Source organism: Castor canadensis, chromosome X (genome assembly GCF_047511655.1).
Source record: "Castor canadensis chromosome X, mCasCan1.hap1v2, whole genome shotgun sequence".
In the NCBI taxonomy this organism is placed as follows: Eukaryota; Metazoa; Chordata; class Mammalia; order Rodentia; family Castoridae; genus Castor; species Castor canadensis.
The window spans coordinates 765,778-778,675 of NC_133405.1; the positions used below are offsets into that span (position 1 = coordinate 765,778).

At 42.7% G+C, this 12,898-nt stretch overlaps 1 protein-coding gene and 1 non-coding gene across 2 annotated transcripts; both read right to left on the bottom strand.

Annotated features, from left to right (window-relative positions):
* Nucleotides 1-122: 122 nt before the first annotated feature.
* On the bottom strand, nt 123-11,995 carry Dkc1 (dyskerin pseudouridine synthase 1). Its single transcript, XM_020167778.2, has 15 exons — nt 11,840-11,995; nt 11,018-11,085; nt 10,542-10,628; nt 9,087-9,178; nt 8,704-8,888; nt 7,952-8,016; nt 7,393-7,519; nt 7,018-7,148; nt 6,379-6,522; nt 4,789-4,909; nt 3,635-3,753; nt 3,044-3,147; nt 2,576-2,672; nt 1,523-1,660; nt 123-1,060 (listed from the first exon to the last, which is right to left on the bottom strand). Exons 1-15 carry the CDS (start codon nt 11,853-11,855, stop codon nt 992-994), a joined length of 1,563 nt encoding a protein of 520 aa, XP_020023367.1. The 5' UTR covers nt 11,856-11,995; the 3' UTR covers nt 123-991.
* On the bottom strand, nt 6,790-6,920 carry LOC141420125 (small nucleolar RNA SNORA36 family). The gene has a single exon (XR_012444814.1). It is a non-coding gene; the product is annotated as a small nucleolar RNA SNORA36 family (small nucleolar RNA).
* Nucleotides 11,996-12,898: the final 903 nt, after the last annotated feature.

The following is a 12,898-nucleotide window of genomic DNA, read 5'->3' on the forward strand; positions in this document are numbered from 1 at the left end:
ATGAAACACCCGACCACCAAAGCATTTGCGCCCAGGTGACTGACAGGCCCCAAGGAGAATGTTTGTTTTAAGATGCAGAATCAGAGAAATTTAAAATTAGTCAAACATAAAGAAAAAGCAAATTTCAAGTAGGACATGAACGTCCACAGACTTTTAATGAAAATATTTTATATTTTTTGCTCTCCCAGTTTGAGATCAATAACAATTAGAAAATCCAACAGGAATACTTTAAAAACTTCATGAGTCAACTTTAATAAGTAAAAATTACAACATTCTAATCCCAGCAATGAGCAGATTCTTTCTTCAAAGTAAATGAAGGTTAAAACACGAATGTACAGAAACAGTTCAGCTCCCCTCACAAACACAAGTAGCAGATGGATTAGAATAAATGCTGTACACATAAACTTTGCAGAAGTACACAAAGGATTGACAACTAGGCCAAAAACAAGACACACCACAAGGCAATAGAGGTCCATACCTGATACCAGACTAGACCACTGTCCTCACAGGACATTGAAAACAAGATTTCCCCAGTGAACAATGTGGTTCAGTTATACCTTTTAATTTATTGAGGTTTCTACACTTACTTCATTGGACAGATTTAATTTTTTAAAAATTTTTAAACAGGGTTAAAAAAAAAAAAAAAAGCAAAACCAGGAGAGGACTATGGGGTTGCTTAAAATGGCCATTAGGAAATAGCTGCAAACAGTTACTAGGCAGTACTGGGTCTGAAGGTGAGGCTTCCCAACTCAAGCAGAAAAGTTGGTGGCATAAAACCTGCCTCTTTCATCACCCACATCCTTAAAACAGGACAAGATGGGATGACCACACCAGGTAACATCACCGAGGTCTCAAGTAGCAGCAAAGCGTGCCTGAACTCTCTACCCTGTTAGGGACCTCTGTTTCACTCCCTCAACAACAAAAAAACTTTTAACGATAAGGCTTTCATTTCTCCTCCCAGCTGGACACAATGCTTTTAAAGCATCCTTTACTACTCAGACACCACTTCTACCACTTTTGCTTTCTTCTTCTTCTTCTTCTTTTTGGTGTTGTCACTGTCCTAGAGAGAAGAAAGAAGGGTCATCACAGCTTCCATTACCAAGACTATGACTCCCAGAAGGGAATCTGGTAAATTGTACTGTTAACCTTTACATGATCTATAAGGAAATTTTGGGTTAAATAATTTTTGCATGTGACATGAAGTTCTATGAGCTTTCCAGTGAAGTTCTAAAGGTCTACTTTCTCACAGTAAGGACATTGAGAAAATCAAGCTGCACATCCCCCCCCCCACCAGCCAACAATAGAATATCACTCAAACTATGAGCCATCACTGTAAAATGCTAGGTGCCCCTATCTGTCCATCCCAAGGAGCTGGACAAGGACACTCCAGAACACAGGGAAGCACCCTGCTCTCAGGCCACAGTTCCTCCAAGAGTAACAAAGTCAGCACCATCCAGCTAATTCTTTCCACAGCCACAGACTAAATAAGCCAGCCCTTCAAGGACCCCGTATTTATATGAACCTCATCTCCAGGCTCGCCTCCACTCTCTTGCATAGCTTTGGCCTTCTTGTCCTTCTTATTCTTCTTCTTTTCCTTCTTGGTCAACTGGGGAGCTGCTGGAGGGGCCTCATCACTTTCACTCTCACTCTCTCGCTTCCGCTGTGGTGAAAACAAAAGGTCAATAGTCAGCTCTTGGGCAATAAATAATGGACAAGAAGCATTCATTATGTCATGGGTTTGACCCCTAAAACTGCAAAACAACAACAACAAAAACATCAAGAAAGATCCCAACTGAATCCCCAACAAAAACTTTTCCATTTACAAACCCTGACCGCACCAAAATTTGTTCCAGGTTTGAAGATAGTCTCATCCTAAAAGTCTAGAAAGCCATGGGGCATAACAGAGTGCCACAACAGCAGCAAGGGGGATTGACAAAAACACAAAGCTCTGAGAAGCTATTTCAGCTATTTCTCTCATGGAGAATGGACTTACAAGTACCCCCATAAATCCTCAGAGAAAGCAGGCAAAGCCAGAATTCACATTTGACAAGTCAGAAGTTTGGTCCACACAGTTTGTTACAGGTCACTCAGTACTACCCAAGCATTCTGAGTGCAGACATGCCATTCTGGACTCCAGTGCTGGTGGTCCTCAGTCCTGGGAAGCTAAGCTGCCAGTACATGCTTTACTCTGACCCTTTGAACACTCAGCTGGTCTCTGGAAATTCTTTCTGAACTTCATATCCTCTGATTTCAACACACCTGTGCTACTACCACTTGACCCACAATGTATGACACCCATTCTATCCTGCTGTTATTGCCATAGCTGAGGTGGCAGCCAGATTCTTGAATCTACACTCTCTTGGGAAGACATGACAGGGAACATGAGTCAGAGGAGCCCACAGAACCCAAATAAATACCCCAAGGTCTGAGACACTATCTGTATGTGCACCACAGCAAAGATGACCTGCTGTTCTAAGACAAGATACATAGGTGAACTGTAGATAAATCAAATACTGGTACTTCTTAGAAATGTCTCCTGAAGCACATTTGAAACAGATCACCGCATGCCACTCACCTTTGGGACTTTTACTGCTTCAGCAACTACTTGTGGGACTTTTGCCACTTCGGCAACTAACTTTAATGCTTCAGTAACTTCTCTCTTGCCAGAATCACTAAAGAGGAAAGGTAGTAAAGTCATATTCATTGAACAGCTTTCTGTAGCACTTCTGCCATATCCCTTTATTCAACAGTATCACAAGGTTAAAGCTACCATTAAAATACTGACACTGGACAGAAAAGCGTGCATGCCAAACTAGACAAGAGTAACTATAGGCCTGACCATACCGGGCCCAGACATTGCAGAGCACAGCAAGAAAAACTGACTTGCAGCACTGGGTCCTATGGCCTGGCATTTAAAATGGCTGCACAAAATAAGCCTATTCCCCTTCTCCAGTCTCTGCAACCTCCTGTTCTCATCTGTTGCCAATATCCAAATGGCAAGTGCAGTATCTCTACGTCACTTCCTGAAAAATCCTGCCCTCACCTGTAGTCAACATACTCCTGCTTCCATGTGGCAGGGGTACTGTCCGTGGGTTTGCCATGCTTGTCCAGAAGGCCCTGTTTTATCATCAGCTTTTTCTGACTTGCCTGGTGAAACATGAGGGTTTCAATATCAGAAAGGCGTCAGTGCAGGAAGAAGGCCATTATGATCACACACTGGACAGCACAAGGCTTCTTCTTTGTGTGTTCTCGGCAGGGCCCCACACTCCTCCCCCATCACCACATGATCTAACCCACTCCTCACACGAGCTTAAGAGATTTCCTTGCTCAGACACCCTGACAAGGTTAAACTCCTCATTGTGAACTCTCCAGATGCCAGACACCTCTTGCCACTACTCATAGCTCTTGACACAGCTGAAATTTACCACCCTGCTATGTGATTATTTAATGCCCAATTATTTTCCCCCATCAGACAGTCTCTAAGGTCCAAGACAGGGCCAATCTCTGCTTACTGTCAACAATCCAGAGCCCACACAATATAAGGCCATGGTGGTGGGGACACACCAAGAACTACCTGAGTGGGTACTCAACAGTACAAAAACTCCAGCAAGGACTACAATCCAGTCCCACTTACCTTTGGACCTAAACCCCACTTGCGAGGATAAGTGTCTCTCTCCATGATCACCCTCTTGATCTTGGCTACTATACCATGATCGCAGGTAGAAATTACTGCTGTGGTCATTAATGCAATAGCTGCAGACATTGGAAAGAGAAAAAAGAATAATTTAAAGGGAAAAGATTTGATAACTGATCAAGCCCCAATTCTGTTTCATGCCATTTGAAGCTCTGAGTTCTATCACTGTGGGTGTGTGGGGTGGCGGTACTAAGGATTGAACCCAAGGCCAGGACTGTATCATTTGAACTACACCTCCAGGCCTTTTATTTTGTTTTAGGGACAGGGTCTTGCTAACTTTGTCCAGGCTGGCCTCAAACGTATCCTCCTGCCCCTAACTCGCAAGTAGCTGGGATTATAGGCCTGGTTACTACTTTAATTGGGTTTCCTTTGCTCAGGGTGTGTATATGGAAAAAACCCTCTATTACAGGAAGGGAGCCTTTGAAATTAGATATTACATTTATCAAGTTAAAAAATACCTAATCAAAGCAACCGAAGATACACATGGTAGGTTTGTGGCTCTGTACATGTATAATGGTGTACACACTCCCCTTGGGGCCATAGAAAATTTGAACATTTAAGAATGCCCTTTCTGCTGCCTGTGGGGATATAGCTTTCCATGACTGCCCCATCTGCTCACAGAACAGAACTGAGACAAGGGATCCTGTTGACATACTTTATTTCTGGTGCAAATTAGGATTATTAAATTAATAGGTCTTATTTGCTCATTAAGAGAGCCATGGAGCATTTAAAGTTATAAGGGACAACCTAACAATAGCTAAACTTTCATAAATTAAAAATCACTGGTACTAATTACAGTTATCTACAAGCATACAGGGAGTGAACTAGAGGGTCCTCATTTTGATTGCCACAAACAACAAACCATTACCACTCTAACAATTTACCAATGATTTCCTGTACTTTCACGGGAGACAAAGGTGTACTCTTGTGCAATACCATCTCCCATCTGTCCCTTTCACTGTAGCCACCATACAACGCCCAGGGGATACCATAATTAAGTCCACCGGAGGGACCAGGCTCTCAGTGAGCCTAGCTGTGAAGGGTATGGAATGGAGTCCCAAATCCAGGACTGATGAGGATGACAACCCCCTTACCCATGCAGATGGCTTCCCCCTTGGTGGTAATGACCACGATCTCCTGGTTGACCTCAATGCCGTCCTCATATCGGAGAACACCTGGAAGCATGATCTTGGCCCCATAGCAGATTGCATTCACCTGCAGGGATGATGTCATATGCCTAAAAGTCCCAGCTGCTGCCCTCCATCCCACTTCCATACCAGAACAGGAGGAAAAGAAGAGGGAGGTGACCTGACAGCAGGAAATGAGACTAATAGCATTGATATAACCCACTGGCCACGATGGGGCATTAAGGGACACAGAATAGTAGCACGACTACCACAACTACCTACTATGTGCTAGGCACTACTGTAATAACTTTACACACATGACTCCAAAATTAAAGACAACTTTAAAATAATAGGTACTTCTCATATTCCATGATACTTTAGCTGCAAAATAACACTGGCGTCATTCACTAAGTTTTACAATCAGGTTTTTAGGCTCTGCTTTTTCCATGAGACCTATAGGTATTGTCATCTTTAATGAACCAGCCTTAGCTTTCTGGAATTGCTCCTCTCTAATCAGGAGAAAGAACAATGCATTTACTGGAGAACCAAAGTAACTTACTAACAAGATTACCAAGCCTGTTCAATTACTCTAGACCTCATTTACTGACCAATTTTCCTCTCCTTAATCTGAAGCCAACAGTCCGACCCCAGCACAAGGAGGGCACATCACATTTACACCACTCTCTATGTTACTAATCATCAACCTTAGGTTAATAAATATAGAAATTTTATCCTTCAAGCAATTTTATAGCTATATAAAACTATATACTGGGCCACAAACATAATAAAAAGGTATAAAAGGCTATATTCTCTTATCATAATAGACTTAGGAATAAAAAGTCTACTTAAAAACTTCTGGATCACTTGGAAAGTAACTAACTCAGCCTTAAATTACCTTACTACTAAAAAAGAAACTCAAACTAAAATAACTACATATCTATTTCCATCATTAAGATGACTATTCTTGATTACAAGGCTGGACAGTAAATGTTAAGAAAAGGGCTTGATGAATGGCTCAGCAAAGTTTAGATTTTATTGCCTCAAAGTACATTTAAACAGAACAAAACTTTTAACTGAAATTCCTACAGAATAACATTATTAGTGCCGAAACTCTCTAGTCTCAATCTTTTCACATTCAAACAAACTTTACTAATAATTTAAATAAATCAAGATTTCTTAGGCACATGCAGAAGCAACAAATTATAGGTACCAATGATAGCCTGTTATTACTTGAGCCAAGTTACTTAGGGAGGACTCTCAAAGTCAATGTTTGATTTGCCTTACTTTGAAATGTTAAGTAGGTCTACCATTAAATTTTTACTTTAAAGTAGTATACCTGGTTCTAACTTAATTTTAGTGAAGTTTCCATTATTTGCAACAAAGAATCCCGGGTACAATCTCTGAAACTATGAGAAAAAAAGATCCTAAGGAAAATAATAAAAAAATATGAGCTCATAATGCCAAAGTTTCATTTCTTTTAAACAGAATGAAGTTTTCAGAACAAGGACCATGTCTCATCCATTCCATGCAAACATGCACTCTTAATCCAGAACTTACTGCACTATCTTTCATAACCAGCCGCTTATGAGATGTTAACAGCTTTTCCAAGGGATAGACAACACGCCGCAGGTAACTCTCATCCTTATGGTTATCATACAGCCACTGAGCGTCGAGCACATCATGCATTGTCACCATGTGGTCCTGAAAAGCAGCCAGGTATGAAAGTAATTCAGCATCTTCATACCAAAAATACCCACTGGACCCCTAAGTTCCTAAAACTGATTATAACTGTAATTTGTTTGCTAGTCCAAGCTTATCATGAGTCTTCAGTCTTTTAGAATTGCCTGTCTTCTGGGTATCTTTAACTGTTGCTATATTAGATCTAAACAGGCACTCTTTTCTTTTTGTGCTGCTGGGGATGGAACTGAGGGCTTTGCACATGCTAGGCAAGCATTCTACCAGCAGGCATACTGTAGGCTGGGAGGTAAATGAATGGAGTAATATTTCTATCCAATCATCTCCCCTAGCCAATTTCAATGTCCCAAAGTTTAATTAACAGAGCAGGGAAGCTGACCTGAACTGAACTCAACACTTTGGAAATCACCTTTCCCAGGATATAAAGCAGATGGGAGTTCTACTAAGGGCTGGAAGATGTTAAAGAGTCAGTTCTAAAACCTCTAATCCCTAAAGGCATACCTTTTCACTCATGACTCCAGAACGAACCCTCCGCAGTTCCTGCATCTGACCACCAACTCCCAATAACAAACCAAGGTGCACGCACAGTGTCCGAATGTAGGTGCCGGCCTCACAACTCACCCAAAAGATTCCTAAGACACATATATACACACAAAAAAAGAAAAACAGCACCTATTTTCCAGAGCAAACACATCAGTGGTTGAGAAAATCAGAATTATTCTCCATTTCCATCAAGATTAGTGCTAAAAGACACAGGCCATGCACACAATGTGCTAAGGGCATCTAGTTCTAACAGAATGGAATCCTCAAGAATGCATTCTTACCAACTGTGGGTCTATGGCAACTCAGTTTCTCACAGGCCTAATAACAACCCACCTAATCTTCGTTCAGGATCATATTCAATCATTTTGCTCTCGTAGATAGTCCTCACTCGGAGCTGTCTCTTTACTGCGGCAATAAGTGGGGGTCGCTGGAACAGGGCACCTGTCAGTGTTTCTAGGGCCTAAGAACAAGCACAAACCAAAACAACACATTCTCATCATATAGATAAGGTTTCTTCCAATTATTTATGATCAAAAATGTCCTTTCTCGGGCTGGTGGAGTGGCCCAAGTTTGCTAGAGCGCCTGCCTAGCAAGCACGAGGTCCTGAGTTCAAACCCCAGTACTGCCAAAATAAATAAATAAAAGAATACAATGCCCTTTCATTCAGCCTCTGCTTTCTTCAACTCCTCAGGGAAGGCTCCAATGCTCATCAGAAACTCCTCCTTAGAAGGGACATGACTGGAAGAGATCCCTACCACCTACAGTAGGCTAGGGCAGCCTACTGAAAAGGGCATAAGAGGCTAGCCAGGAAAAAGGTTGACCTGTCTCCAGACATTCAGGGGCTCAGACACCCAAGTCACCAAAGCTACCCTCCCTATAATTGCAGACTTACCCTAGAAAGCTGGGTCCCCCCTTCAATAGCATTGTGTAGCCGGACAATTCCCACATACTCTTTGCCTGAAAAATGACAAAAGAGTAGTCAGGTGTGGCCACTGAATTTTCTATATATTCCTATTTTTATATGGTCAATTGCTGCCATTTGGCATCTCAGAAAAAGCAGGCAATCTGCCATCATGTTTCTGTAAAATGTGTATTAAGACAAACTTCATGGTGCTTATAGGGAAAAGAAAATACCTTCCCTCAGGCCAAGTATGGTTGAGCATGCCTGTAATCCCAGCACCCAGGAGGCTGAGGATCACTAATTCCAGGCCAACCTGGATTACATACAAAGATCCTATCTCAAAATAAAAAGACACTTTCTCTCATGTGGAGTTCGATGCTAACAGGGAGAGGTCAAGTACCGACTATAGAGTCTAACTGGAAAACACTTTGCAAGATAAGCATGAGAATTTTTCTCAGATGAAAATGAGGGTAGGACACTTTAGGTGCAACAAGATCAGAGCAAAGAAGCCTGGAGATGGACAAAACTAGGAATGGGTTAGCTGGCTCGATGTGCACATGCTAGTATCTGGAACTCCCCAAGGGCAGAACCACCAGGATTTGTTTAGCAAGAGAACATAAAGTACATAGAAACCAAAAGAAAATCCCTGGCTTCATGATTTTTCTTCTCTACCAAGTAAGTTTCCAAAAGCCAAAATGTAGAAGGGAAGTATAGCCAGCTCTTCACTCCCTCCTCCCACATACCTGCACTCTGTTGTGATTTCACCAAGCGAGTGGCTCGTTCTATGCACACAATTAAACACCCAGTCACCTTGGGATCCAAGGTGCCACTGTGTCCTGTCTTCTCCACCCGAAGTATTCGGCGGATCCAAGCTACCACCTCATGGGAAGAGGGGTTAGAGGGCTTGTCAAGATTAATGAAACCTGTCCTAGAATGGAAAAAAGATTTATGTACCACCTGCTCTTGTGCTCTAAAAAATCAAGAGTTAAAAAGAATTCACCAAAGGTTTAGGTTATATATTCAGGGCAAAGTCATTCTAAGATGCCACTACCTCCTTGAATAACTGATATGAAGCATCACTTCCAGAAAAACCTAAGTTTAAACAGTGCTTGTTCTCCACACTTACCGGATATAGTCCCCAATCTCTCTCTTCAGAGGGTTTGAACCACAGGGAAGGGGTGTATAGTGTGTTGTCCTTACATTTAGCTTATCAAAATTCTAGAAAGCAACAATACAATACAAAGTAAGCTTAATAATACACACTGATGTGTAAACAAGTTATCACCATCAATCATAATATGGAAGCCCTTCAAATCCACAGATTTGGAGTTTTGCTTCTATATTCACGCCACTACTTGCTGCAATATGTCAACCCTCCTTATACACTGGGGAAATTCCCAATAGTGTTAATGAGAAAAATTTGAGCACTTGTAGATTTAAGTCAGTCTCTAGAAAGAGACTTGGGGTACTACAAAACACAAATTAGGCTTCACTATGCAGACTATGACTAAAGCATGGAATAGCTTTGATTTTTCTCAGGGGCAAGAAAAGCAAATTGAAAATGACTGGCAACTTTTTTCAACATGGCTAGCTTGGTTCTGCTCCAGATGCCCCCATCTCTGTTCTTCACGTTTCTGCTCCTTTTCAGATTCATGTCTGAGGCTTAAGAACCAATTGGAAAGAATTCACAAATTAAAGCCCATCTTTCATCATCAGTTCAATTTTAACATTTTAAAACCATCTATCTCCTCTCCCTGGCTTTTAAGTTCCCTCACAGTTGGGACCTTAACTACTTTGAGCAGTAGCATATTTCCAGGGCCAATAGGAAAGCAGATGCTGTCTTAAATGAGTGATAACTGATCAAGCAGAAACTCTCCTTAGTTGAATGATATAAGCAAACCTCATTTTTTCACCATCACAAACATAATAGTTCATTAAAACTTTTTCTAAAAGGGTATCTCAGCAACTTTTCTCCAAACCACATAGCTGGTACCCACTTTAATTGTGAAAATACAAAAACAGTTTCATTTGACCCACTACTCAACTACACCATTTAAACTTCAAAATAATACTCAATAATTTCTATCATATACAACATATTAGAAACTGTGTATAAATGTTTCATGGAATACTTCCTATAACCCCCAGCATATCTTCCTAAGAGAAAGTATGACCAAACACCCTGAGAAGTTAAATGCATGGCCCAAGGTCACACATACTCTGAGCCAAATGGGTCTGGTTTCAAAGCTCATGCCCTTAAGCACTAAAGCAATCCTATCTCAAGCGTGGCTCACAAACTGGTACACGTCTACAAGATGAAGTTAAAAATTCAAAAACGGAATTGTTTAAGAACTTTAGTAGCAATCTTAACATTGTGGTGACGTTTATAGTGTATTTTGCAACAGAGTTGGGTAGGTTCAAAATTTTAACATGATCCTCCATCTTGGATACTCTGAGGAATATTATGTAATGTGGCATTTACTAAACTCAAAAATGTCATCAGTAAGCATCCTTAATCAACTGTTTTAGCAAACAGAATAATGTAAAAGCCAGACATTCATCTGATGCACACAATACATACCTTTAGCAACAAGGGCCACTGAGAAGTGTCCAACTGAGCCACTTTGGATTCTGGTTTGATAAGAAACTCTTCAGCATGTTGTATTTCCTTTGACAGGACAGAAACATAACCTATTAAACTTTCTACCTGATTTTGAGCAATTCCATCACTACCATAGAAGTATGCCTTCTATACAGAAAACAGGGCATTCTGTGTATCTTCACTGGGACCCCCCTCCCCCCCGCGAAAAAAGAGATGAACTAGGAGCTCATTAAGTAAAGTGAAGGGCCACTAAGGTGGGGAAAAAACGGTGGGTGGGTCTGTGAGTGTGATAGGGAAATTCGGAGAGAACAGTGGATGTGACCAGCACCATTTAATACACTATGCATGATAGGAAACTTCTCATTTGGGCACATTTAAAAACATTTCTTTTTTAGTTTATTATTTAAGTAACCTCTCCTTTTGGTCAAAGCAAAGTTGAACACATTCCTACTCACCGCCACATCATCATCTTGTAATGGCTTCCGGTCCTTTTTCTTCTTATGCTTCTTTGGCAAACTAACCACTACGAGAAACAAGCAAAAAAATGCAGGGATTTTCCTTGAAAACAAATGAAGCAAAATTTAAAACAAGGGCTGAAAGCAGGGCAGATAGAAACGGGCTTTAAATCCAGCATTACTAGAGAAAACTTAAGCGTGTGGGGCCAAACTCCTGGGTCGCCTGACTGGTAACAGACTGCAGGCTGTCGCACGTGTTCGCTTACTTTCCGGTTCACCACGTGGCTGTGGCAGGGCCAAACACCACGCAGAAGCGCTCGCCCACAGGCCGGAAACTTCCACGGGCGACCACCGGCCTGTGTGCCTGTCCAGGCGGGCTTGTGCGCGCTACGATTTCCTTGCAACTCGGTACTGTAACCCGCTCCCCGGGGCCCCTCTTCTTCCCAACCCTTTCCCAGTACGGTTGCTCTTCGTGGAGCTAAGCAGCATCCAGGCTGGCGCACAGATGCTGCCAGGGCTGTTACCACGGAGTTGCCAGCACGACAAATGCCTTTCGAAGACGACCAAGGCCCTGAATGGATTTCATCGAAAGAAGGCCTGGATCCCACGGAGCCAAGTCACCTTGTGGGCTTTCGCTCTCTTACGCGCGCCCGTGGAGCCCAAACCGAGCCAAGGTTGGCCTACCGCCCGGCGGCGACGCAGCCGGCCCGAAGGAAAAAATGGGCAGAAACTGCGGGCCCCAATGCCACCTCCACATCCCCGACTCCTGGACACCTCGGAAGGCCTCCCAGATCTCCCAACCCCAGCACCCACAGCCCTTACCTTCCGCGTCCGCCATCTTGCACTACGCCGCGTGCGTGCGGCCCAGGCCACCGCTCAGGGAACAACCGCAGACTCCCGCCGCCCAGATCCCGTCCGGCCGCACCGCTTGGACCCGCCCAGCTGCGCACCGCCCCATCCGCGCCGGGCGACGGGACGGGAAGGGGCGGGCCGGTCCAAAGGGCGCGGCTGTGCGCTCAATTCCATTGGCTGCCTCGGCCACGCTGTAGTGCGACTGCGCATGTGCTCCAGGACTCAACCCTCCCTGTCACTGATGGAAGCCCTCACAGCTTCGAGCGTGTGGGCGTGGCCCCGACAGTCCCTTGCAGTCCCTTGCTTACCGTCTCTCGGCTAAACTGGGGTTCTCGTACCTGGACGCCCTGCATAGCGCTTTGTAAATAGTTGCTTTCTCACTCTGATTCTCTCAGGTTGATGTCCTATCTGTCCGGATTGAAAAAAGGAAGACACTGAGGCTCAGTGAGGGTGAAAACCATTTACTACTTGAAATTCCCGTCGTTAGGGCTGCGCTGGCCAATAGGAATACAGCGTGCCACATGTGTGCTTTTAAATTTTCCAGCAGCCACATTAAAGAAAAGTAAAACGAAAGATATGGAGTCTATTTTAATAATTTCATTCTACCCTGCATATTCGAAACATTACCATTTCAACATATAAGCAGTATGCAATAATAGTATGCGAACTTGATTGATTGATCCTTAGCTACTTAATGCTCTATTGCAATTGTAAATGGGATTTTTGGAATGTTTTCTAATGAGTTGTGGCTGACAAAAGACAATAGATATTGCCTTTCTTCTGTTCGTCTTTGTCAATGTAAAGAAACTTTTTCGGTACTATTTTACCATGGCTTAAATAGATGATTGGTTTTTCTCATCTAATTCTTATTCTATCGGGATTTTATTTTGGTGCAAGTAATAATGATAATGATCTGAATTTAGTTTTTATAGATAACCAAAGTCCCCAGGATCAAGCAATCCATAGTAGTTTATTACTTCCCCATATTGGTACATATTTGGCTGAGTGATTTTGAGGTACTCATGCATG